This window comes from Oncorhynchus clarkii, chromosome 25 (assembly GCF_045791955.1).
Source record: "Oncorhynchus clarkii lewisi isolate Uvic-CL-2024 chromosome 25, UVic_Ocla_1.0, whole genome shotgun sequence".
In the NCBI taxonomy this organism is placed as follows: Eukaryota; Metazoa; Chordata; class Actinopteri; order Salmoniformes; family Salmonidae; genus Oncorhynchus; species Oncorhynchus clarkii.
The window spans coordinates 35,989,757-36,014,744 of record NC_092171.1 but is presented as its reverse complement, the minus strand read 5'-3'; the positions used below and the strand labels follow the sequence as shown (position 1 = coordinate 36,014,744).

The 24,988-nt window shown below is 43.2% G+C and overlaps 1 protein-coding gene across 1 annotated transcript in view; it reads right to left on the bottom strand.

The window, feature by feature from the left end:
- Positions 1-24,988, bottom strand: part of LOC139384189 (nesprin-1-like) — a 170,882-nt gene that overhangs the window by 106,791 nt on the left and 39,103 nt on the right. Inside the window, exons 6-28 of the mRNA XM_071128908.1 lie at positions 24,214-24,306; positions 23,915-24,099; positions 22,062-22,258; positions 21,389-21,498; positions 16,346-16,378; positions 16,067-16,174; positions 14,195-14,332; positions 12,203-12,367; positions 11,837-11,949; positions 11,243-11,411; positions 10,885-10,981; positions 10,138-10,340; positions 9,640-9,804; positions 9,213-9,365; positions 8,637-8,780; positions 8,255-8,422; positions 7,499-7,657; positions 7,066-7,230; positions 5,277-5,411; positions 4,867-5,025; positions 1,227-1,435; positions 900-1,008; positions 146-310 (exon numbers count right to left, since the gene is read on the bottom strand). Of these exons, the coding sequence (XP_070985009.1) occupies positions 146-310; positions 900-1,008; positions 1,227-1,435; positions 4,867-5,025; positions 5,277-5,411; positions 7,066-7,230; positions 7,499-7,657; positions 8,255-8,422; positions 8,637-8,780; positions 9,213-9,365; positions 9,640-9,804; positions 10,138-10,340; positions 10,885-10,981; positions 11,243-11,411; positions 11,837-11,949; positions 12,203-12,367; positions 14,195-14,332; positions 16,067-16,174; positions 16,346-16,378; positions 21,389-21,498; positions 22,062-22,258; positions 23,915-24,099; positions 24,214-24,306 (3,342 nt within the window). The remainder of the gene's footprint in view (positions 1-145; positions 311-899; positions 1,009-1,226; positions 1,436-4,866; positions 5,026-5,276; positions 5,412-7,065; positions 7,231-7,498; positions 7,658-8,254; positions 8,423-8,636; positions 8,781-9,212; positions 9,366-9,639; positions 9,805-10,137; positions 10,341-10,884; positions 10,982-11,242; positions 11,412-11,836; positions 11,950-12,202; positions 12,368-14,194; positions 14,333-16,066; positions 16,175-16,345; positions 16,379-21,388; positions 21,499-22,061; positions 22,259-23,914; positions 24,100-24,213; positions 24,307-24,988) is intronic.

The following is a 24,988-nucleotide window of genomic DNA, read 5'->3' as shown; positions in this document are numbered from 1 at the left end:
TTATTTCAAACACTTTTATCATCTTGATTGTCCATATTATGTTGATCGGAAATGTGTCTTCTACTCTGCTCTCAACCCTCCCCTACAACACACAAATATATTAGGGGGGAGGACAGTGTCAGCTGCAGTCCCAGTCTTTCCTTACCTCAGTGAGATAGGAGAGGAGGCCCTTGAAGTTGGTGGAAAGTTTATTGATTGCCCCAGCCTGACTCTGTGCATCCGTCTCGGAGCAGATCTCTATCAGCACAGCCAGCCGGGACTTCAGCCAGCCCAGGTTCCCCTCCTGCAGCTCTGCATCGTTCCTCAGCTCCTGGAGAGGGGAGAGCGGGGAGTGGCATAGGTTATCAAGCTTACCTAAGTCTGTGATAGCCTCAAATCTATGTTGTATGTACTGAAGCCAACTCTATTGTTGCCATGCACCATAAAGTAAGAGCTGTGGGTTAACAAGGTGCAGACCAATGGCACATAAACTCTATATTGCTCCCAGTGATTTACTGGAGAACCATGACATGTGACGATAGCTGCCTTCAGGACATACAGTATGGATACGAGGCTAGATCAGTGATAGCTGCCTTCAGGACATACAGTATGGATACGAGGCTAGGTCAAAGATAGCTGGCTTCAGGACATACAGTATGGATACGAGGCTAGGTCAAAGATAGCTGGCTTCAGGACATACAGTATGGATACGAGGCTAGGTCAAAGATAGCTGGCTTCAGGACATAAAGTATGGATATGAGGCTAGATCAGTGATAGCTGCCTTCAGGACATACAGTATGGATACGAGGCTAGATCAGTGATAGCTGCCTTCAGGACATACAGTATGGATACGAGGCTAGGTCTGTGAAATCTCTACCTTGTCTAACACACAGAGCATGAGGGATTCCCATCATACTTACTGTGATGGTGGCCTTGACCTGTCCGTGCTTGCTGGGGTCGTTGGCTCTGTTCCTGAGCAGTCTGAGTTGGCTCTCTTTAGACGAAAGCCAGGCTGACAACTCGGAGAACCTGGGATGAACATGGGCAAAGTATGATCATACTGTATAGCCATCTAATATTTCAGTTTTCATTAGGTTAAAAAGGATTGGTGGTGTGTCATTAGTCAGTGCATCAATGTGGATAGTGAGTGACTAAGAAAACAAAACAAAATTATATGTTATGTTAACAATGATACAAATCATGATTGTGACAGTCTTGAATCAGTATCATTTGTGAGGCCTTGTTACCTGGTGTTAAACTCCTCCCACTTATCAGGGTGCTGCATCAGATTGTGATGGGTGCTATCTATCTCCTCCCAGAGCTCAGAGTAGGCCTTCTTAGAGCTGTCCAGGGTCTGGTGGGCTGGGTTGCTGTCTGGAAGCTTCTGACACAGTTCCTCTATCAGTTGTAGTTTCTTCTCACACAGAGACTGAGGACCCTTCTCCCTGAAGAAGTCCTGCAGGACGGTAAAGGTACATCGTTCATGTGACAAACTCTCTCACAGGGAGACATCAAGTGCTAAATTAATCTAATTGCTTTTCGGAAATATGCACTGCGGACCAGCACAGTGACTGTCATGGTACCAGGCTAGGGGTCCCCACACATTCTCTACATGGGCTAGATCAGGTATTCCCAAACTGGGGTACACGTACCCCCAGGGGTACACGCAATGCTGTCAGGGGTACGCCAAATAAATACAGTGGGGCAAAAAAGTATTTAGTCAGCCACCAATTGTGCAAGTTCTCCCACTTAAAAAGATGAGAGAGGCCTGTAATTTTCATCATAGGTACACTTCAACTATTAACAGACAAAATGAAGGAAAAAAAATCCAGAAAATCACATTGCATGATTTTTAATTCAACCAGAAGGATCTGGAGAAGGTCTGTATGGAGGAGTGGGCCAAAATCCCTGCTGCAGTGTGTGCAAACCTGGTCAAGAACTACAGGAAACGTATGATCTCTGTAATTGCAAACAAATGTTTCTGTACCAAATATTAAGTTCTGCTTTTCTGATGTATCAAATACTTACAGTGGGGCAAAAACGTATTTAGTCAGCCACCAATTGTGCAAGTTCTCCCACTAAAAAGATGAGAGAGGCCTCTAATTTTCATCATAGGTACACTTCAACTATGGCAGACAAAATGAGAAAAAAATCCAGAAAATCACATTGTAGTATTTTTTATGAATTTATTTGCAAATTATGGTGGAAAATAAGTATTTGGTCAAAAAAAAAGTATTATATACCCTTTGTTGGCAATGACAGAGGTCAAACGTTTTCTGTAAGTCTTCACAAGGTTTTCACACACTGTTGCTGGTATTTTGGCCCATTCCTCCATGCAGATCTCCTCTAGAGCAGTGATGTTTTGGGGCTGTTGCTGGGCAACACAGACTTTCAACTCCCTCCAAAGATTTTCTATGGGGTTGAGATCTGGAGACTGGAGACTGGCTAGGCCACCTTGAAATGCTTCTTACGAAGCCACTCCTTCGTTGCCCAGGCGGTGTGTTTGGGATCATTGTCATGCTGAAAGACCCAGCCACGTTTCATCTTCAATGCCCTTGCTGATGGAAGGAGGTTTTCACTCAAAAGTTCACGATACATGGCCCCATTCATTCTTTCCTTTACACGGATCAGTCGTCCTGGTCCCTTTGCAGAAAAACAGCCCCAAGGCATGATGTTTCCACCCCCATGCTTCACAGTAGGTATGGTGTTCTTTGGATGCAACTCAGCATTCTTTGTCCTCCAAACACGACGAGTTGAGTTTTTACCAAAAAGTTATATTTTGGTTTCATCTGACCATATGACATTCTCCCAATCTTCTTCTGGATCATCCAAATGCTCTCTAGCAAACAGATAGGCCTGGACAGGCCTGGACATGTCCTGGCTTAAGCAGGGGGACACGTCTGGCACTGCAGGATTTGAGTCCCTGGCGGCGTAGTGTGTTACTGATGGTAGGCTTTGTTACTTAGGTCCCAGCTCTCTGCAGGTCATTCACTAGGTCCCCCCGTGTGGTTCTGGGATTTTTGCTCACCGTTCTTGTGATCATTTTGACCCCACGGGGTGAGATCTTGCATGGAGCCCCAGATCGAGGGAGATTATCAGTGGTCTTGTATGTCTTCCATTTCCTAATAATTGCTCCCACAGTTGATTTCTTCAAACCAAGCTGCTTACCTATTGCAAATTCAGTCTTCCCAGCCTGGTGCAGGTCTACAATTTTGTTTCTGGTGTCCTTTGACAGCTCTTTGGTCTTGGCCATAGTGGAGTTTGGAGTGTGACTGTTTGAGGTTGTGGACAGGTGTCTTTTATACTGATAACAAGTTTAAACAGGTGCCATTAATACAGGTAACGAGTGGAGGACAGAGGAGCCTCTTAAAGAAGAAGTTACAGGTCTGTGAGAGCCAGAAATCTTGCTTGTTTGTAGGTGACCAAATACTTATTTTCCACCATAATTTGCAAATAAATTCATAAAAAATCCTACAATGTGATTTTCTGGCTTTTTTTCTCTCATTTTGTCATAGTTGAAGTGTACCTATGATGAAAATTATAGGCCTCTCTCATCTTTTTAAGTGGGAGAACTTGCACAATTGGTGGCTGACTAAATACTTGTTTGCCGCACTGTATGTCATGCAATAAAATGCAAATTCATTACTTAAAAATCATACAATGTGATTTTCTGGATTTTTGTTTTAGATTCCATCTCTCACAGTTGAAGTGTACCTATGATCAAAATTACAGACCTTTACATGCTTTGTAAGTAGGAAAACCTGCAAAATCGGCTGTGTCTCAAATACTTGTTCTCCCCACTGTATATTCAATGTGCGGGACAAAATTGAGGCTATGATTAAGAAGTTAGAGCTCTTCTCTGTCTGCATTAACAAGGACAGCACACAGGTCTTTCCATCATTATATGAGTTTTTGTGTGCAAATTAACTCAAGCTTACCGACAATGTCAAATGTGTGCGCAATTAAGCAGGTACTTTCCCGAAACGGACTAGTCATACAACTGGATTCGTTATCCCTTTCATGCCCTGCCTCCAGTCCACTTACCGATATCTGAACAAGAGAGACTCATTGAAATTGCAACAAACGGTTGTGAAAATTGAATTTAATCAGAAGCCACTGACAGATTTCTGGATTGGGCTGCACTCAGAGTATCCTGCCTTGGCAAATTGCGCTGTTAAGACACTGATGCCCTTTGCAACCGCGTACCTATGTGAGAGTGGATTCTCGGCCCTCACTAGCATGAAAACTAAATACAGACACAGGCTGTGTAGAAAATGATTTAAGATTGAGACTTTCTCCAATACAACCCAACATTGCAGAGTTATGAGCATCCTTTCAAGAACACCCTTCTCATTAAGCTGTGGTGAGTTATTCACAATTTTCGATTAACAAATAAGGTTTTATATGTAAGATGGTTAAAAAAAGAGATGATTATTGATTATTATTATTATATTATTATTTGTGCCCTGGTCCTATAAGACCTCTTTGTCACTTCCCACGAGCCGGGTTGTGACAAAAACTCACACTCATTATTATGTTTAATAAATGTATTGTATAGTGTGTGTGTGTGGCAGGCTTACAATGATGGCAAAAAACAACATTTGAGAGTGCGCTGACCCTGGTGCTAGAGGGGGTACGCAGCTGGAGGTTGAATGTTTGAAGGGGTACGGGACTATAAAAACCACTGGGCTAGATCATGTGATCATGGCAAAGTAAACTCAGTTGCACCATGGAATGACCGATAGAGACTACAGCCATCACTCCTATCAGTTCAGGATAGAGACCACAGCCATCACTCCTATCAGATCAGGATAGAGAGCATCACCCATCACTCATATCAGATCAGGATAGATACCACAACCATCAACCTGACACAGCTAGTCTCACCCTGTGTTCCTTGATCAGCCTCTCACTCCCCATGCCAACCAGGTGTCTGTTCTCTCTGGTCAGCTCTGACTGACACTCCTGCATGGAGACCATTAGCTTGCTCCGTTCCACCTCTACCTTCAGATGAAGCAGGTGGTAGGGAGCCTCTGTCTGGACATCCTGAGAGGGGGGAAGGAGAGAGGGAGTTAGGAACTCTTTCAGTCTCACTCTTAACCTGAAAATATTATATTACTATACGATGAAAACAAGATGTGACAGTCATATTCAGGACCGACAAAGTGCACAAGACATTGAAGGGGAATGTGATAAGAATACTTGGATCTTGGAACTGTGAAAAGATACTATTTCTACAATTGAAGGCTTTGAATGATTATGCTAGTACATTACCTTTCTGTCAACATGGCACTAACCTTCCAGTGTTTGTGCAGTTTCCTGACTGTCTCCTGCAGACTCTGCTGCTCCTCCCTAGGCACTGTGTCTGTCAGTTCATCACAAGTCTTCAGGAACGCATCGAGGACCTGCTGGTCCAGCTTCCCAAAGAACTCCTGCAAACATTGACAGAGATGTCTCACTGAGATTGTCACAATGTCCACATGACTCTACACCTCCTCCCCTTGTGCTTCTCTACTGAATCCCCAGTCCAGACTAGTGTCATGACTTTGGCTTGGGGGTAGGTTTATGACAGTCATAAATACCTCTTCCCCCCTTTTTCCTCTCTCTACCCTGTTGATGTTACATTTGCAAACACCTTGGTTAACATAGAGATTCTGGGAACATCAGAAGGTGGGGGGAAATTAACTATAGTCTGGTAATCTGACCAATTGAACATATGCGGTGGTACTTGTGAATATGATGTCAGTTCGGTTGTCATCTGAGACATTCTCATCAATGATAAGATGACATAAACTCTACAGTGGAAAGTCTACACATCAGAGTTATTGGATTCACATGGAATTGTTGTTCAATTTAAATGTTTGAATATGAAATTACTCGTGATCTGATGAAATGTGATTTTAGCTTCTAAAATGTGAGAATTAGATTTTTATAAGGTTAGGGCTCTGCTCAATCAGTGGCCCGCCCCTGTGAAGGGACATGGGCTATAAAACTTTTCAATCACGCCCTCCTCTCCCTTCCTATATAAAACCTTGACGACAATATAACCTCCTGTTCCGAGGATGTGTGGACGACGGTCCGATGTCAGAATGGTACAGAATGAAGCCAACATCAGCGTGAGCTTTGGTTGCGAATGGTATGAACGTTGAACTCTTATTCACTACAGAAGTGATACCTCCTAGCCGTTGAGTTAGCAACAGCAGCTGCAAACGCAGGATAGGAATGAACAGACAGAGTATTCCGTCTACCACACAACGACGTTACTACAACGTATCCAATTTACCAGCAGAGACATTCTTCAAAGGACAAAGGACTCGGTTGGGCAACACTGCCTTCCATCTACCACCAACCTACCGAAGCGGAGCTCAGAGTAAATATTTATTGCATTTTCCTTTTCCAAATGGGCGGTAATTTAGAATGCATAAGATACTGTATTTACGATAGCACAGCTTCGCCCTTTGTTCCTCAGTCTTCATGCTCTTTCACTCAAACCCAGCCCCTTTTCTTTTGTGTAACAAGCTGTCATATCTGTTCCGCCCGCTAGGGACGTTTTCCTTTATGACGTAATTTGTAATCAAGTTATGATTATTTATGTGTATGTGTAATTCTGTGTGAATAGTTAGGTATTTAGTAAATAAATAATTAAACTCAATTTTGTATTGCTGAATCAACTTGTTAGCCAGGGTTCGTGAAGATAACCATGAATTTACAACTTTCAGATGAGACTGAATTAAGGTGACAATTAATATTGACTGCTATTGATGTAAAATAGTACTAGGTCTTTAAGAGTTTATTCGGAAGATAACAGCTCTATAAATATTATTTTGTGGTGCCCCGACTCTCTAGTTCATTACATTTACATGATTAGCTCAATCAGGTAATATTAATATTAATTACGGAGAAATTATTTTATAGAATATCATGTCATATCACTTAATCCGGCATAGCCAAAGACACGACACTAGCCTGGTCCAGATCTGTTGTGCTACACAGCCAAGTCCTATGGTCATTGTTAGATCTGGATTGTCCAGATAAAATACAGTCTAAAACTATGGTCCTAGCCATGATGCAAGCTTTTGCTCTTACCGTGTGTCTTTTTAGCAGATCTTCTGGGTTGCCTCTCTCATTTAGAAAAGCCTGAGCGACTTTCAGCACCTTCTCCAGCTCGCCACGGGACTCATCAAACCTCTTCATTAAGTTGCTGTTGACCTCCACGTGATTCTTCCACTCAGTAGACTCGTTGATCATTGCCTGGGATACACAAATACAGACATACTCACAAGCAATTCTCATCACCCAACACACAACTGTCCTTCACACAAGTTATTTTGAATTGATGTGAAATGAACATGCGCTAGAAGGCAGCTACGTCATTCTGTCTTCTTCACATTATTATCCTCTATCAAAGCCCAATGATTGATTGATTGGTTGATTGATTGATTGATGTTCCCTCTTTCAATCATTTACACTATCAAACTGTTACACACAACCCATTAAGCGTTGTGTTATGGTACTGTACCTGTGAGGAGGCCTGGAGGTCGGCGACTCTCTTCTGCAGCAGGGCCATGTCCAGGTGCTGTAGGGTCTTACTGCTGTCCAGGGTTCTCTGGACACTCTGATGGTTATTCTCTATCACAGTCAGACACTTCTTACAGCTCTGGGTGAAGGTCACCAGCTCCTGGAGAAAGAGGAGGCAGTGAAGTGTGAAGAGACATTGTGTTAATAAGAATGAGTGTGTGGGCAGGTAGCCTAGCGTCAGGCAGGTAGCGGTTGAGACCTTTGGGCCAGTAACCGAAAGGTTGCTGGTTCGAATCCCAGAGCCGACCAGGTGAAAAATCTGCAGGTGTGCTCTTGAGCAAGGCACTTAACCCTAATTGCTCCTGTAAGTTGCTCTGGATATGAGCGTCTGCTAAATGACTAAAACGTTAAATTATTGACTTGGACTGAAATAGGTTCTGATACTCGTTACAGTAATAGAACACCGTGCTTCTACACCTGCATTGCTTGCTGTTTGGGGTTTTAGGCTGGGTTTCTGTACAGCACTTTGAGATATCAGCTGATGTACGAAGGGCTATATAAATACATTTGATTTGATTTTGGTACTGTTTATATTTAGGAGCAGGATCTCCACAATACTTTTGAGCTAATATTATATAAGAGGAACAGGAGCTCAAGCAGTAGAACATTTGAGGTGCCAGTTTTCAGCTCCGGTGAGCTCCTACCCAAGTCAAACTGTAAGTCACTCTGGGTAAGAATGTGTGATGTAATGTGTCACCTGGCATTTCTGTTTGAAGTCCCCATGGGCCTCCGAGTCCCTGGAGCAAGTGATGCGGCTGGCCTTCTCCAGGGCCTGGTAGAACCCTGTGATGTTCTTCTCCATCTCCTCCAGAGCAGGCAGCAGGGACTGGGCATCCCGTAGCAGCGGCAGAGACCGCTCCTTTATCTGATGGGAGGACAGGGGGTAGGAGGTCATGGGGGTAATGCCATCTGGAGCGGACTATACTAAAGATGGCTGGTCAGAAAGACAATGTGATGACGTGGAAAACTGATAGGATTTGCAAAAAGTCATCAACATGTGGGCATTGTCTTTTTGTGTTTAGCCAACTTTTAACCTAAGAATTCAAACAGGAACAGGTGAGATGGAGACGTATGGTCACCTTGCTCATCTCCTCCTTGATAGAAGCCATGACAGCCAGCATGGTAGAGACCTCCTCCGCGGGCGTGTCTTTGACCAGCAGCTGGGCGGTGCGGCTGGCTGTCTTACAGGCTGCCTCCATGGCCGGGACCTTGTTCTTGATGTCCTGGAAGGATGTAGTGAATATAGATCAAACATGGGTACTCTTTTCCTTACTTTTACCAAGGCCCGTATTCACAAAGGCGTCTCAGAGTAGCTGCTGATCTCAGATCAGTTTTTTTATTTTTTTATTTTACCTTTATTTAACTAGGCAAGTCAGTTAAGAACAAATTCTTATTTTCAATGACGGCCTAGGAACAGTGGGTTAACTGCCTGTTCAGGGGCAGAACGACAGATTTGGACCTTGTCAGCTTGGTTTTGCGCTTTTAGATCAGAATGAATCAAATGACAGGGAGGACCTGATTGTAGAGCAGCACCTCTATTCTGAAATGCTTAGTGAATATGTGATTGATAGACATCGTAACACTGTGAGCCAAGCTGAACACTTTATAGAGAGTTCATTCAAGTTTGATAGAAAAGCCCTGTGTACGTTCTGTACCTCAACATCTTGAACGAATGTCCTGACGTTCAGGAAGGACACTTGGACAGGGGCGGTCATCTTGTCGTTGGTTGCATTCATAAAAGTTTTGAGAGTAGCGATACAGTCCTGATAGTCCTGCTTCCACTTGTCCACCTCGTCCACTCTAGCATACTGCCATGGAAACAGAGGAGCAGGGAATAATAATGATGACAAGCTTTTCTTTATGATTTGAGCTGTGCTTATAAAGTGACGCAGAGATATTTTATGACACCCGAGTTTTACAGCCTAAGAATTGTATCTATCTAGTGGTTAGCCCTGAGGCATGGCTATAGGCTCCTATGGCATCTAGGAGTCCACAGCCATGTTTCAAGGCCAATCGTGTGGGATGCTTCTTAATAATCATAATCTAGGTGTGCAGAAAACAGGAGATTTTAAACTAATTTACATGTTTGACTTTAACAAACAGCTCCCTCCACCTCCCGTTGAGAATGAGCAGCTGCTGCTTCAGGTCTCTGGAGACGGTCTCATCGCACGTCTCAATCAGGAAGTTCCCTGCATCGTTCATGTCCAGGTGCTGCTGGATCCAGTGAGGAAGGTTCCGGAAGAAGTCCTGGGGGGGGGGGGGGGGCGAAAGGAGAAAAACTCAAACTCTACACAATTGATAGCAACAGTTTGTAAATGTAGAAGATTATTTAAAGGGGCCAACAGTCAGTTTTGATGACGTTGTAGGTGTCTACACAGTAAGGAAGAGTATGTAGGCTCAGCGCTTCACAGGCAATGATGTCCCATAGAGCACATCAATCCAATAAGAAGAAGGGAAAGGGAGGTAAAAATGTCAACTGAGATTATCTTTATTCCATGCCCACAATGGTCAAAACATCAGCTGTTGACATGGAATAAATATATGTTTTGGTCTTCCCGATACGTTTAGCCTCATGCTCACCCGTTTGTCATTCTCTGACTGGTTGAGCATCTGCTCTGCGTCCTCCAGCCAGGCCTGCAGTCCGGCCACCGTACTGCTGTACTTCTCCCAGTTAGAGATGACCTCCTCCAGCATGCTACGGACACTACGCACCTCCACCGACAGGTTTCTCCACTGGGCCGACGCATCCGACAGGAACTTACCCACACCCTCCGCTTCCTCAGCTGGAAAGAAACATAATGAAATTAGGTCGCTCTTCAACATGACATATCATTTTCTTGTGGTTTACTGGGTCACCTCCTAAATTACTCAAGATCTTATTAAAAGAGCCCAGTAGAGTGAAGTTTCGAGGACCTTGAATACATAAATCAAGACAGTAAGGAATTTTCATTTGCAGTGTTTCACATTCAAAGACCTACTGTGAGTATTTGTTACTGTATCATGCAAAGAGTTATTGTCTTACAGGTAATTGTCTTTGAGGAAGAATATAGAGTAGTTAGTAAACAGACAGGCACTGTGATGTTATATCAGATTTCTTGGATTTTTAGTCAGTGAACTACTAGTGCACAGTCAATCGAAGGCTAGCGTGGGCATCATGTTACCTATTGTTCATCAGTACCAAATGAATCTATACTTACCTTTCTTACAGATCTTAATGCCTAGAATTTCAAATCAACAGTTATTTCTGTATGTGTTCCGTCTCTGATAGACAATACAATCAATCAAATTACATCTGAGATAAAACAAGGAAAAGAAAAACAATCTTACATGAACCATCAGACTTGACGTAGACATCTGCAGATTGCCTGAGTGCCTTAAATGTTGTCTCATACTGTTCGAAGAACATGTGTCCCTCGATGAAGGTCTATTGGGAATGATGGTGAGATTAGCATGGAATTATCATGAGGACAGAATTGGAACAATATCCATGGAAATGTTATGGCCAGAAATGTACGCTGTCTAGGTCCACAAACTTAGCTTGGTGGTCCTAGATATCTGTTTGTGATGTCTTGCCAACTCCTATGGTCATTGTCATGTCAAACATTAGGTTGGCTAAACAGCACAAACAGATCTGGACCACCTGGCTACCACAAACCAGTAGCGATGAATGAAAAGGTCAACTCACAATGTAGCTCTGTAGCAGTAGTTCCACAGAGTCACGGCGGCCATATTTGATGATCCAGGACTTGAGCTTAGACTCAGCCAGGATGAGGAACGCCATCAGACGGTACTTGATCTCCCAGAATTCCAGTTTGATCAGGTGGGCATAAGATGATGTGGACACGTAATTGAATCTGTTGTAAAAAGTAGAAGATCAATCAATATTCTGATCAAACTGATCAATCTTATCTTATTTAAAGGGATACTTTGGGATTTTGTCAAAGAAGTCAGATGAACATATGGATACAATTTTTATGTCTCTGCAACCAGTATGAAGGAAGATAGAGTTAGTTACGCGAGTCAATTCTAACTAGCATTAGCGCAATGACTGGAAGTCTATGGTATCTACTAGCATGCTAACGCTAGTTAGCAACTTCCTTCAAACTACACACAGAGACAAAAAATTGTATACGTTCATGTCATATTCATCCCAGATATGTTTGTGCTGTCTTGTCAACTTATGTTTGTCAAGTCAACGACCATAGGATTTGGGACCAGGCTAAAATTGTCCAGACATTAGTGTAAACACTGAGATAGAGTTGACTGAAGGAGGACTGACCTTTCAGCCATGTCTTGGAGATGTTCGGGGGGGACAGGGACCCCGTTTACTGATCTTTCTCGGTGGATCTGCTGGAACGTCTGTTTGTGGGACTCCAAGTTCTTCAGGATCTCCTGCAACACACAAATGCCCATATCCACAGTCAGACACGTGCACACACACAGTAGATAACAAACCATGTGAGTTCTCATTTAGACTCTGGTGCTACATCAAAAATAAAATTGTCAGTTGTTATGTAAAAATTGTCAGTTGTTTTATGTAACCAACAAAATCACAAATTGTCGGATTTTCAGTACCTTCTTACTAGGCCTACCCAAGGATAGTTTTACAACCATGTGGATTATTGGATCTGCTCTTGTTGAATACCTTGTGCTGTTCTAGCTTCCTCTGGATCACATTGGCTGTCTCTTCATGGGCTTGTTGGATGGGAATCTCCTCTCTCTGGGCGATCTCAGCTCGATGCAGCAAGGCTCCGATCACCCCCAGGGGGCCAGGCAACGACTTATCCAGATGGATGTGCCAGTCCAGGAGCTAGTAAAGGTATATATTACATATCCTAAGTCTTTGAGCAGGTGCTGGTTATCAAAATTATTTCAACAAATTTGGGAAAAAGAGACTCTGCACACTGAAATCTATGCTTCCATGTGGGTTATTAGTGACACATTTGTTTCAACCACTCAGGTCTTCTTCAGGTCCCCAATCCAAGAGGCAGGTTGGCATTCATTGTCATGAATCTTGCGGTGGAGGCAGCTCTGCAGAGTGGTCACTACCTGGCACAGTCATAACGTCATCAAATCTGATTTTAAACCTAACCTTAACCACACTGCGAACACTAATGCCTAACCCTAACTTTAAATTAAGACCAAAAAGCACATTTTTGTCTTCATACATTTTTTACAAAATAGACTATTTGGATTTTGCAGCAGGCCTTTCTAGCGGAAATCACTCAGTTTTGTCTCTCGGACAAGATTCATGACAAACCATGTCAACCATGACAAACCATGAGTCCAAGACCTGAAATAGACATCCATTACAGCCAGAACAACCAGTACAACCAAGACATTAGCATGAACCACACTGTTCGAAAAGCAGATGGTGAGCAAAAATCATCCACTCCAGATCACAGTGATGTTCTGCTCTCAAACAAACTATTAGAGAATAGTCTATCAACTGAACAAAACCCACTCTGTTCCACTCTCTTCAAAACTCTCCTCCCCTCTAAATGAGCACTCATTCAAAGGCTTGCGCCTCACTGAACACTCATTCAGTTTATTATGAAAGCTACAATTCTGGGGACCCATTCTTCCTTGCAAGGGCAAGTATTAGTCTAACTAATAAACACACAGCAAATTACAAGTCTACAGGAAACGAATAACAATTTCCTATTGACAGGTTATTGTCTATTTATAATGCTCTCTTCGGGCCAGTTTCCCAGACAGAGATAAAGCCTAGTCCTCGACTAAAAAACTAGTTCAATGGAGATTCTCCATAGAGTATGCTTTTTAATCCAGAACTACATTAGGTTTAACTCAGAACTACAGTAGGATTAATCCAGAACTGCAGTACATTTAATCCAGTAATAAAATTGATTAATCCAGAACTACAGTAGGATTAATCCAGTTTTGCAAACTAAGTCTTGCATAGTTTGTTTTGTTTCGGAATGTTATATTGAAAGTAGCCAGTATTGCGTCGATTGGGTCAACATTTCCACAGTAAAGGGAATCGTTGATAGTGTTAACTAACAGGGAAAACTCTAGAAAGTTGAGTGAAGTTCAATCTCATGCTTCTCTCTGTGGACTGATATTTCTTCTATGCCGCAGTCCCCGGGGAGCTGCGCGGCAGTCATGGGGCTACTTCGCGCCCTCCCGCAATTTAGAGGAAACATTGGTTACGACCCAAGAACCTTCAAAACAAATAATGGAGGTAGTCTATAACACATGAAACACAGGGCTGTCAGATATGGGCTGTTCTTAATAGTCGTTCCTTGATTCAATGGAGATTCTCCATAGAGTATGCTTTTTAATCCAGAACTACATTAGGTTTAACTCAGAACTACAGTAGGATTAATCCTGAACTACAGTAGGATTAATCCATAATTAGTGCAGGATTAATCCAGAACTACAGTTAGATTAATCCAGAACTGCAGTACATTTAATCCAGTAATAAAATGGATTAATCCAGAACTAAAGTAGGATTATAATCCAGAACTACAGTAGGATTAATCCTACTGCACCCTGTTTGGGATGGTTGTGAAGAAGCCTGATGGAATATTGATGTACATAAGAGTTGGCTAAAGGACATGCAGTATGGATCAGACTAGTTGTGCAGGGGTCCACAGACAGTAATACACTGACTCACCGTGCTAGAGATGTGTTCCCACGCCTGCTTGACCAGGGCCTGGTCTACAGACAACTTTCCATCTTTGTGTACCGGCTGCAGCAGCGGCTCTGTCTGCTTCATCTTTATCTCATACTGCACACGGAAACTCTTGAAGCCCTGAAGCAAAGTAGAAACACAAGTATTAGAGGTGCTTCAACCAATATTCCCTCAAAAACATTCTGTCACTGAGCAAATTTCAGGTCTGCTGAGCGCAAACTTGAACGTTGTGAAAATTCTGTGCACCTTCCAGCGTGCGTTTACTGTGAACACTGAGGCTGTACCCACTTTGAGTTACAGTTTTAACAGCTGCCAAGTACGCTATTGTGGCTATTTGATCATAATGTAGGTCTACTAGAGTGGCCTACCATCAAAAGCAATGGAGAACATGCATCCCATAACATTGAAACATGGAAATCAGACAAATGATGCTACCTTCTGCCCATTGGCTTTTTCAAGCCTCTTTCAAAATACAACACTGCCCCTTTATGACAAAAAATAAGCTGTTTACCTGATTCGCTTTTTAAAGATGTCCAGAAATGTACAAATGTTTTGTGCCCTACTGCTGACTACACATTATCTATAACTGGGCTAATAACTCACTATGCAATAGAATCCTACACCAATGCATTTTGTCTACAACAAAATATCTTGCATAGTTAGTTTTGTTTCGGAATGTTATATTGACAGTAGCCCATATTTCGTCGATTGGGTCAACATTTCCACAGTAAAGGGAATCGTTGATAGTGTTAACTAACAGGGAAAACTCTAGAAAGTTGAGTGAAGTTCAATCTCATGCTTCTCTCTGTGGATTGATATTTCTTCTACGCCGCAGTCCCCGGGGAGCTGCGCGGCAGTCATGGGGGAGCTGCGCGGCAGTCATGGGGGAGCTGCGCGGCAGTCATGGGGGAGCTGCGCGGCAGTCATGGGGGAGCTGCGCGGCAGTCATGGGGGAGCTGCGCGGCAGTCATGGGGGAGCTGCGTGGCAGTCATGGGGGAGCTGCGCGGCAGTCATGGGGGAGCTGCGTGGCAGTCATGGGGGAGCTGCGCGGCAGTCATGGGGGAGCTGCGCGGCAGTCATGGGGGAGCTGCGCGGCAGTCATGGGGGAGCTGCGCGGCAGTCATGGGGGAGCTGCGTGGCAGTCATGGGGGAGCTGCGTGGCAGTCATGGGGGAGCTGCGCGGCAGTCATGGGGGAGCTGCGTGGCAGTCATGGGGGAGCTGCGTGGCAGTCATGGGGGAGCTGCGCGGCAGTCATGGGGGAGCTGCGCGGCAGTCATGGGGGAGCTGCGTGGCAGTCATGGGGGAGCTGCGCGGCAGTCATGGGGGAGCTGCGCGGCAGTCATGGGGGAGCTGCGCGGCAGTCATGGGGGAGCTGCGCGGCAGTCATGGGGGAGCTGCGTGGCAGTCATGGGGGAGCTGCGTGGCAGTCATGGGGGAGCTGCGCGGCAGTCATGGGGGAGCTGCGTGGCAGTCATGGGGGAGCTGCGTGGCAGTCATGGGGGAGCTGCGTGGCAGTCATGGGGCTACTTCGCGCCCTCCCGCAACTTAGAGGAAACATTGGTTACGGAACCTTCAAAACAAATAAATGAGGTAGTATGTAACACATGAAACACAGGGCTGTCAGATATGGGCTGTTCTTAATAGTGGTTCCTTGATTCCTAGTGCCTTCTCTCCACCTCAGTGAGGACATGAGCATACAAGAAATTGAGGAAAGATAATTGAGAAAGAGTCTTGTGGAGTTTTAGGAGCGATGTCACCTCCCTCTTCACCCCCTGGTGACCTAGTACTTAATCTATCGTAATATTAGCCAGCTACATGTAGTTTGAGATGTGGTTATTGGTTCCAAGATTACCTGGTACTTGTCGGTGATGTTGCCCTCTGCCCCCTGCACTTGCAGCATGTCTCTCTCCAACTGTTCCAGCCACACCTTCAGCTCCCTCAGAACCTTCCGTTCTTCTCTCTGTAACAAGTCATATTCAGGTTATACAATGCATCATCACTCATCCTCCCTCAACCCCAACAGAGTTCCCAATAAACAACATCATGTGGAACTACTCCTTCCAAATTAAATTCCAATACTACAGCAAGTAAGATTCAAAGAGGAAGTCACAGGAGTCTCTGTCAAACATACCTGGAGCATTTGCTCTATATCTTGAGGAACATACTATCCAGGAAAGCAAGCCACATGAAGAGATGCAAACAGCACAGAAAGGCATTAGTGGCAGAGAGAGAGAGCAAAAGCAGAGATAAAACAGTACACTGTAGGCAGACACTACACTACGCTACACAGCACCATGGCATGGATGGACTTACCTGTAGGTTTGGGATAGAGGGTGCAAAAGAAGCAGATTCAAATGCCACAGGAAAGAGAATATAGGCAGAGAGATGGAGTGATGGAGTGAGTGGCATGACAGAGAGATGGAGAGAGTGGCATGACAGAGAGATGGAGAGATGGAGTGATGGAGAGATTAAGTGATGGAGAGATGGAGTGATGGAGAGATGGAGTGATGGAGAGATGGAGTGATGGAGAGATGGAGAGAGTGGCATGACAGAGAGAGGGAGAGATGCAGTGATGGAGAGATGGAGAGATGGAGTGATGGAAAGATTACAGTTTTTTCCAACTGCTTACACACAAAATCTTTTCATGTCACACAATTTTTGAAACCTCTCACTCAAAGTGGAAAACTACACACCAAATATCCAAAACCATAAGCTACAGTGCCTTGCGAAAGTATTCGGCCCCCTTGAACTTTGCGACCTTTTGCCACATTTCAGGCTTCAAACATAAAGATATAAAACTGTATTTTTTTGTTAAGAATCAACAACAAGTGGGACACAATCATGAAGTGGAACGACATTTATTGGATATTTCAAACTTTTTTAACAAATCAAAAACTGGAAAATTGGCGTGCAAAATTATTCAGCCCCCTTAAGTTAATACTTTGTAGCGCCACCTTTTGCTGCAATTACAGCTGTAAGTCTCTATCAGTTTTGCACATCGAGAGACTGAATTTTTTTCCCATTACTCCTTGCAAAACAGCTCGAGCTCAGTGAGGTTGGATGGAGAGTATTTGTGAACAGCAGTTTTCAGTTCTTTCCACAGATTCTCGATTGGATTCAGGTCTGGACTTTGACTTGGCCATTCTAACACCTGGATATGTTTATTTTTGAACCATTCCATTGTAGATTTTGCTTTATGTTTTGGATCATTGTCTTGTTGGAAGACAAATCTCCGTCCCAGTCTCAGGTCTTTTGCAGACTCCATCAGGTTTTCTTCCAGAATGGTCCTGTATTTGGCTCCATCCATCTTCCCATCAATTTTAACCATCTTCCCTGTCCCTGCTGAAGAAAAGCAGGCCCAAACCATGATGCTGCCACCACCATGTTTGACAGTGGGGATGGTGTGTTCAGGGTGATGAGCTGTGTTGCTTTTACGCCAAACATAACGTCTTGCATTGTTGCCAAAAAGTTCAATTTTGGTTTCATCTGACCAGAGCACCTTCTTCCACATGTTTGGTGTGTCTCCCAGGTGGCTTGTGGCAAACTTTAAACGACACTTTTTATGGATATCTTTAAGAAATGGCTTTCTTCTTGCCTCTCTTCCATAAAGGCCAGATTTGTGCAATATACGACTGACTGTTGTCCTATGGACAGAGTCTCCCACCTCAGCTGTAGATCTCTGCAGTTCATCCAGAGTGATCATGGGCCTCTTGGCTGCGTCTCTGATCAGTCTTCTCCTTGTATGAGCTGAAAGTTTAGAGGGACGGCCAGGTCTTAGTAGATTTGCAGTGGTCTGATACTCCTTCCATTTCAATATTATCGCTTGCACAGTGCTCCTTGGGATGTTTAAAGCTTGGGAAATCTTTTTGTATCCAAATCCGGCTTTAAACTTCTTCACAACAGTATCTCGGACCTGCCTGGTGTGTTCCTTGTTCTTCATGATGCTCTCTGCGCTTTTAACGGACCTCTGAGACTATCACAGTGCAGGTGCATTTATACGGAGACTTGATTACACACAGGTGGATTGTATTTATCATCATTAGTCATTTAGGTCAACATTGGATCATTCAGAGATCCTCACTGAACTTCTGGAGAGAGTTTGCTGCACTGAAAGTAAAGGGGCTGAATAATTTTGCACGCCCAATTTTTCAGTTTTTGATTTGTTAAAAAAGTTTGAAATATCCAATAAATGTCGTTCCACTTCATGATTGTGTCCCACTTGTTGTTGATTCTTCACAAAAAAATACAGTTTTATATCTTTATGTTTGAAGCCTGAAATGTGGCAAAAGGTCGCAAAGTTCAAGGGGGCCGAATACTTTCGCAAGGCACTGTATTTCTCAGCCTTTGACTCAGTTGTCAATTGCATAAAACACTTTTTTCAAAACACTACACACAATTCTCTACCTAAAACACAAAAATCTAACAGGAAGTGACTTTCCTTTTCCAAACACAACCACCAGGTCACACACACACACACTACTCACATGTGCAAACACTAATAGCTTAACTGATCACTAACCAATCGCTGATTTACTGTAGTATAGGCCTATAAATAGGTCAAAGGTCAGATTACCTGTTTTGAACAATGGATGCCAACAATGGACAGAGATCAAGAGGAGTAGGAGGGAGAGGAGGAGGACAAAGAAGAAAAGGAAGGAGAGCCATCTCTGATGAGATTAGGGCAACACTTGTTGATCATGTGATCAACCACGGTTTGACCATGAGAGAGGCACATCCTCCGTCACAATGCCACACTGGGTCCGTACAACACCGGCCATATGCTCACTTTCTGGATGCAATTTACACAATGCTTGTCCCTGATCAAGATCAGGAGCCTGCTAGATTTGTGGTTTCATGGGACAATGTTAGTTTTCACCGGGCTGTTCTGGTCCAAAACTGGTTTGCCACCCATCCACAATTTGTAGTTTTGTACCTACCCCCATATTCACCTTTTCTAAATCCCATAGAGGAATTCTTCTCAGACTGGCGCTGGAAAGTGTATGATCGCCAACCCTATGCCCGCATGCCGCTTATCCATGCATTGGAGGACGCATGTGGGGACATAGAGGTTGCCTCTGTCCAAGGTTGGATACGCCATGCTAGGAGATACGTTTTCTCTTGCCATACATCGAGGGAAGTATCTTGTGATGTGGACAAAGTATTGTGGCCAGACCCAGGCCGGAGAAGAGATGAAGCGTAGCTTAGCACTGGTGACTGCCCCCCCCCCTACCAATTCCTGGACTGCCCCCCGGACCCCACACACACAATTGTGTTCTTTACTGTATTCTAAAGAAAATACTTTTGGTTTACATATGTTTATGGTTGTGTTGTATGCTACTGTATACAACAGTAATGTTTGGCCTAATAAATATTTTCTGTTTCTACATTGTATTGGTGTTAACAGTGTACTTGTTACCCCTCTCAGCAGATTACTTTCACTGTAGAACATTGTATTGGTGTTTACAGTGTACTTGTTACCCCTCTCAGCAGATTACTTTCACTGTAGAACATTGTATTGGTGTTTACAGTGTACTTGTTACCGCTCTCAGCAGATTACTTTCACTGTAGAACATTGTATTGGTGTTTACAGTGTACTTGTTACCCCTCTCAGCAGATTACTTTCACTGTAGAACATTGTATTGGTGTTTACAGTGTACTTGTTACCCCTCTCAGCAGATTACTTTCACTGTAGAACATTGTATTGGTGTTTACAGTGTACTTGTTACCCCTCTCAGCAGATTACTTTCACTGTAGAACATTGTATTGGCGTTTACAGTGTACTTGTTACCCCTCTCAGCAGATTACTTTCACTGTTGAACATTGTATTGGTGTTTACAGTGTACTTGTTACCCCTCTCAGCAGATTACTTTCACTGTAGAACATTGTATTGAAATGTAGATATAAGCCTATGAAAGAACAAAGAGCTTTAGATTTAGAACAACAGTGTTTACATGGTATATCCAAAAATGTACTATTATGAAAGCAGTGTTTGCCATTTGATGCAAATGCTTCATTCTGACATGTGTTTATGTAATTTTGAATGCAGTGTTACATTTTGAAGGAGATGTGAGGCATTTTGCATTTTGTGTGTGCAGTTTTGGGAATTGTGTGTAGAGATTTGAAAAAAAGGAGACAGTTTTGAAAAAGTGTGTAAGCAGTTGGAAAAAACTGTAAGTGATAGAGAGATGGAGAGATGGAGTGAATGGCATGACAGAGAGATAGAGAGATAGCGAGATGGAGTGATGGAGAGATGGAGTGATGGAGAGATGGAGAGATAGTGAGATGGAGTGATGGAGAGATGGAGTGATGAAGAGATGGAGAAATTAAGTGATGAAGAGATGGAGTGAGTGGCATGACAGAGAGATGGAGTGATGGAGAGATGAAGTGATGGAGAGATGGAGTGATGGAGAGATGGAGTGATGGAGATATGAAGTGATGGAGAGATGGAGTGATGGAGAGATGAAGTGATGGAGAGATGGAGTGAGTGGCATGACAGAGAGATGGAGTGATGGAGAGATGAAGTGATGGAGAGATGGAGTGATGGAGAGATGGAGTGATGGAGAGAGTGGCATGACAGAGAGATGGAGAGAGTGGCATGACAGAGAGATGGAGAGAGTGGCATGACAGAGAGATGAAGTGATGGAGAGATGGAGAGAGTGGCATGACAGAGAGATGAAGTGATGGAGAGATGGAGAGATGGAGAGAGTGGCATGACAGAGAGATGAAGTGATGGAGAGATGGAGAGATGGAGAGATGGAGTGATGGAGAGATGAAGTGATGGAGAGATGGAGTGATGGAGAGATGAAGTGATGGAGAGATGGAGAGATGGAGTGATGGAGAGATGAAGTGATGGAGAGATGAAGTGATGGAGAGATGGAGAGATAGCGAGATGGAGTGAGTGGCATGACAATGAGATGACGTGACAGAGAGAGAGAGAGTGTATTACAGAGAGAGTGTATTACATAACACACAATGAGGAAAGTAAGATGATTGATGAGTTCATGCAATGATAAAAAAAACAAAAACAAGAATACAGTAGGAAAAACAAGAATACAGTAGCAAAAACAAGAATACAAACACAGATTAAAGTACATAAAGCATTACAACACAACACTGAGTTTGCCAATGCCAATACAGTCTTAGACTCAGCACTTCCGTGAATATAGTTAGGTACCTCTTCTCCCTGTCCATCTGTCTCAGAGTGGTGGGGGTTGGGATAGTGCTTGAGGAACTGAGCAACATATGTCATGATGGACTTCTCATCCGGTTTATCTACATCCACGTCTGCAGAGGAAGACAGGAAGACAGAGAGGCCGGTGTCACTAGTAGCAATAGCAACTCAACACTGACATCAGGGCTATCCATCCAGCCAGGAAACTACAGTCATGTCAATGAAGTACTATGTCTGTATGCTCCTCCAGAATAGTATGTCAAATTATGCATTTGATTTGGTTTGACACGTGTTCCCTGAAGGAGGATACGTTTAGCATTTACTCTGACACTCTGATATCTAATCATAAATGTTTGCTCTCATCTCCATCTCCGGCCTGATAATTGCGAAGGGCCATGATAAAAACAGAAAGGTTAATTGTCGCAGAGCTGCTGTCTGCATCCTTATCTCCAGACCTATCAACAACACATTAATGAAATGAAATACCCACATCAAACCTTGACATGTATTTCATACAGTTCTGTTGGAATTACACAGTTCAAGATAGAAGAGAAGTGGAGACGCATTGTTGCTGCCCTATACACCAACCAGAGCAACGGGGATGAGTGAGGGAGTGTGTGCTTATTTTGACAAAGCAATTTATTTTTCATTATAAATAGATGGGTAGAGGTGGAACCTTCTGGGTCCAGTAGGCGTGGTATGCCCAGCTCGTTCTCGGCCAATGAGAAGGCTTCCTCCAGATTCTCCCGGTTGCTCCTCCTCCTCACCAACTCCATGTCCACCAGGTCTGGGCGGATGGCATGGACCACAGAGTGGAACGCCACACCGCTACGCCAACTGGCACCAAAGTCCTTTACCTCGATGCCCTGACCACTTGGGACAAGCAGAATAACACGTTTACAGTGGGGTAGTGACCGAGTACTGTTGAAATTATAATTCTAAACAAAATACAGACAGTTTGGCTTCCCTTACTCTTGGCTGACAATGGTGGTGGTCAGTCAAGAGTATGTACACACACACACACACACACACACACACACACACACACACACACACACATACACACAAACACACACACACACACACACAGGCAAAACAATCAACCACCTCAGCAGGCTAAGCTGGTTGACAAAATTATGTTGGGTTGTATTGACATCATTTTAACCAGTTTTGCCCACTTAGTTACAGTGGCATAATGTACATACTGGGGTAATAGTTAGTGGCATAATGTACATACTGGGGTAATAGTTAGTGGCATAATGTACATACTGGGGTAATAGTTAGTGGCATAATGTACATACTGGGGTAATAGTTAGTGGCATAATGTACATACTGGGGTAATAGTTAGTGGCATAATGTACATACTGGGGTAATAGTTAGTGGCATAATGTACATACTGGGGTAATAGTTAGTGGCATAATGTACATACTGGGGTAATAGTTAGTGGCATAATGCCCATACTGGGGTAATAGTTACAGTGGCATAATGTACATACTGGGGTAATAGTTAGTGGCATAATGTACATACTGGGGTAATAGTTAGTGGCATAATGTACATACTGGGGTAATAGTTAGTGGCATAATGTACATACTGGGGTAATAGTTAGTGGCATAATGTACATACTGGGGTAATAGTTAGTGGCATAATGTACATACTGGGGTAATAGTTAGTGGCATAATGTACATACTGGGGTAATAGTTAGTGGCATAATGTACATACTGGGGTAATAGTTAGTGGCATAATGTACATACTGGGGTAATAGTTAGTGGCATAATGTACATACTGGGGTAATAGTTAGTGGCATAATGTACATACTGGGGTAATAGTTAGTGGCATAATGTACATACTGGGGTAATAGTTAGTGGCATAATGTACATACTGGGGTAATAGTTAGTGGCATAATGTACATACTGGGGTAATAGTTACAGTGGCATAATGTACATACTGGGGTAATAGTTAGTGGCATAATGTACATACTGGGGTAATAGTTACAGTGGCATAATGTACATACTGGGGTAATAGTTAGTGGCATAATGTACATACTGGGGTAATAGTTACAGTGGCATAATGTACATACTGGGGTAATAGTTACAGTGGCATAATGTACATACTGGGGTAATAGTTAGTGGCATAATGTACATACTGGGGTAATAGTTACAGTGGCATAATGCACATACTGGGGTAATAGTTAGTGGCATAATGTACATACTGGGGTAATAGTTAGTGGCATAATGTACATACTGGGGTAATAGTTAGTGGCATAATGTACATCCTGGGGTAATAGTTAGTGGCATAATGTACATACTGGGGTAATAGTTAGTGGCATAATGTACATACTGGGGTAATAGTTAGTGGCATAATGTACATACTGGGGTAATAGTTAGTGGCATAATGTACATACTGGGGTAATAGTTAGTGGCATAATGTACATACTGGGGTAATAGTTAGTGGCATAATGTATATACTGGGGTAATAGTTAGTGGCATAATGCACATACTGGGGTAATAGTTAGTGGCATAATGTACGTACTTGGCAGCAGTGCTCTGTACCCATCTGAGGAGGGCCTTCTTGGCATTGCCCTGGAACTTCTTGGGTGCCACCTCCCTCTTTAAGGCGGGACTGCCTGTCTCTGAGCTACTGGCCATGCTGTCCACTGAGGAGGTGCTGCTGGACAGGGCCTCCAGGGCTAGCAGGTTACTGGTCAACTCCTCGATCTGACAGGGGGTCGGGAATTAGAGCAAACATTGCTGCGAGTGACCATGGCAACATCCAACAAAAGGGTTCTACCTGGACCCCAATGTTCTCCTGCAGATACAACAACACATTACCTGGAAGTAGAGGATGACAGTCCAAATCAACCCCAGGACAATGGATGGTCGACCGTCTGCTATGTCAGTGGCATGGATGTTGACTAGCTTGATCTGTTCGGAAAGAAAACCCAAATTGAACTGCAATTCAAATCTTGTCATAAAATTAACTTGGGAAATGCAGATATTTAAATATATATATATATATATATATATATATATATATATATATATATATATATATATATATATATATATATATATATATATATATATATACATATATACATATATACATGGGTGCATTCTGAATGAATTGTTAACAAATAAAGGCATTTATTGATTGAGTGGGGCCACTGACATAATAATGGAGATTTTATCATTTTCTTTCACAGACATCAAAATCAGCTCTCTAATAAATCAAATCAAAGTTGATTGGTCAAGTACACAGTTTAGCAGATGTTATAGCGGGTGGAGCAAAATGCTTGTGTTACTAGCTCTTGCTGCTTTTGCAACAGCAAATGGGGACCCTAATAAAATACCAAATACCAAATACCTAAAAGTGCAGTAAAATGCCAAACAAGTACACACATGTTACATAATAAAAAACTAGAAACAAGAAATCAAGAACGTCAGAAGGAATCCAATTAACAACCCAAATAACATTCTGATATTAGGCATTTATAGAGCGGAAGCGTGTGAGGCAGAAACAGCTAAGCTCAACTGAGGAAAATGAAAGATGTACCGTTCTCATCAAAAAGGAAAGAGGACCAATGCACTCTTCATATAATGAGTT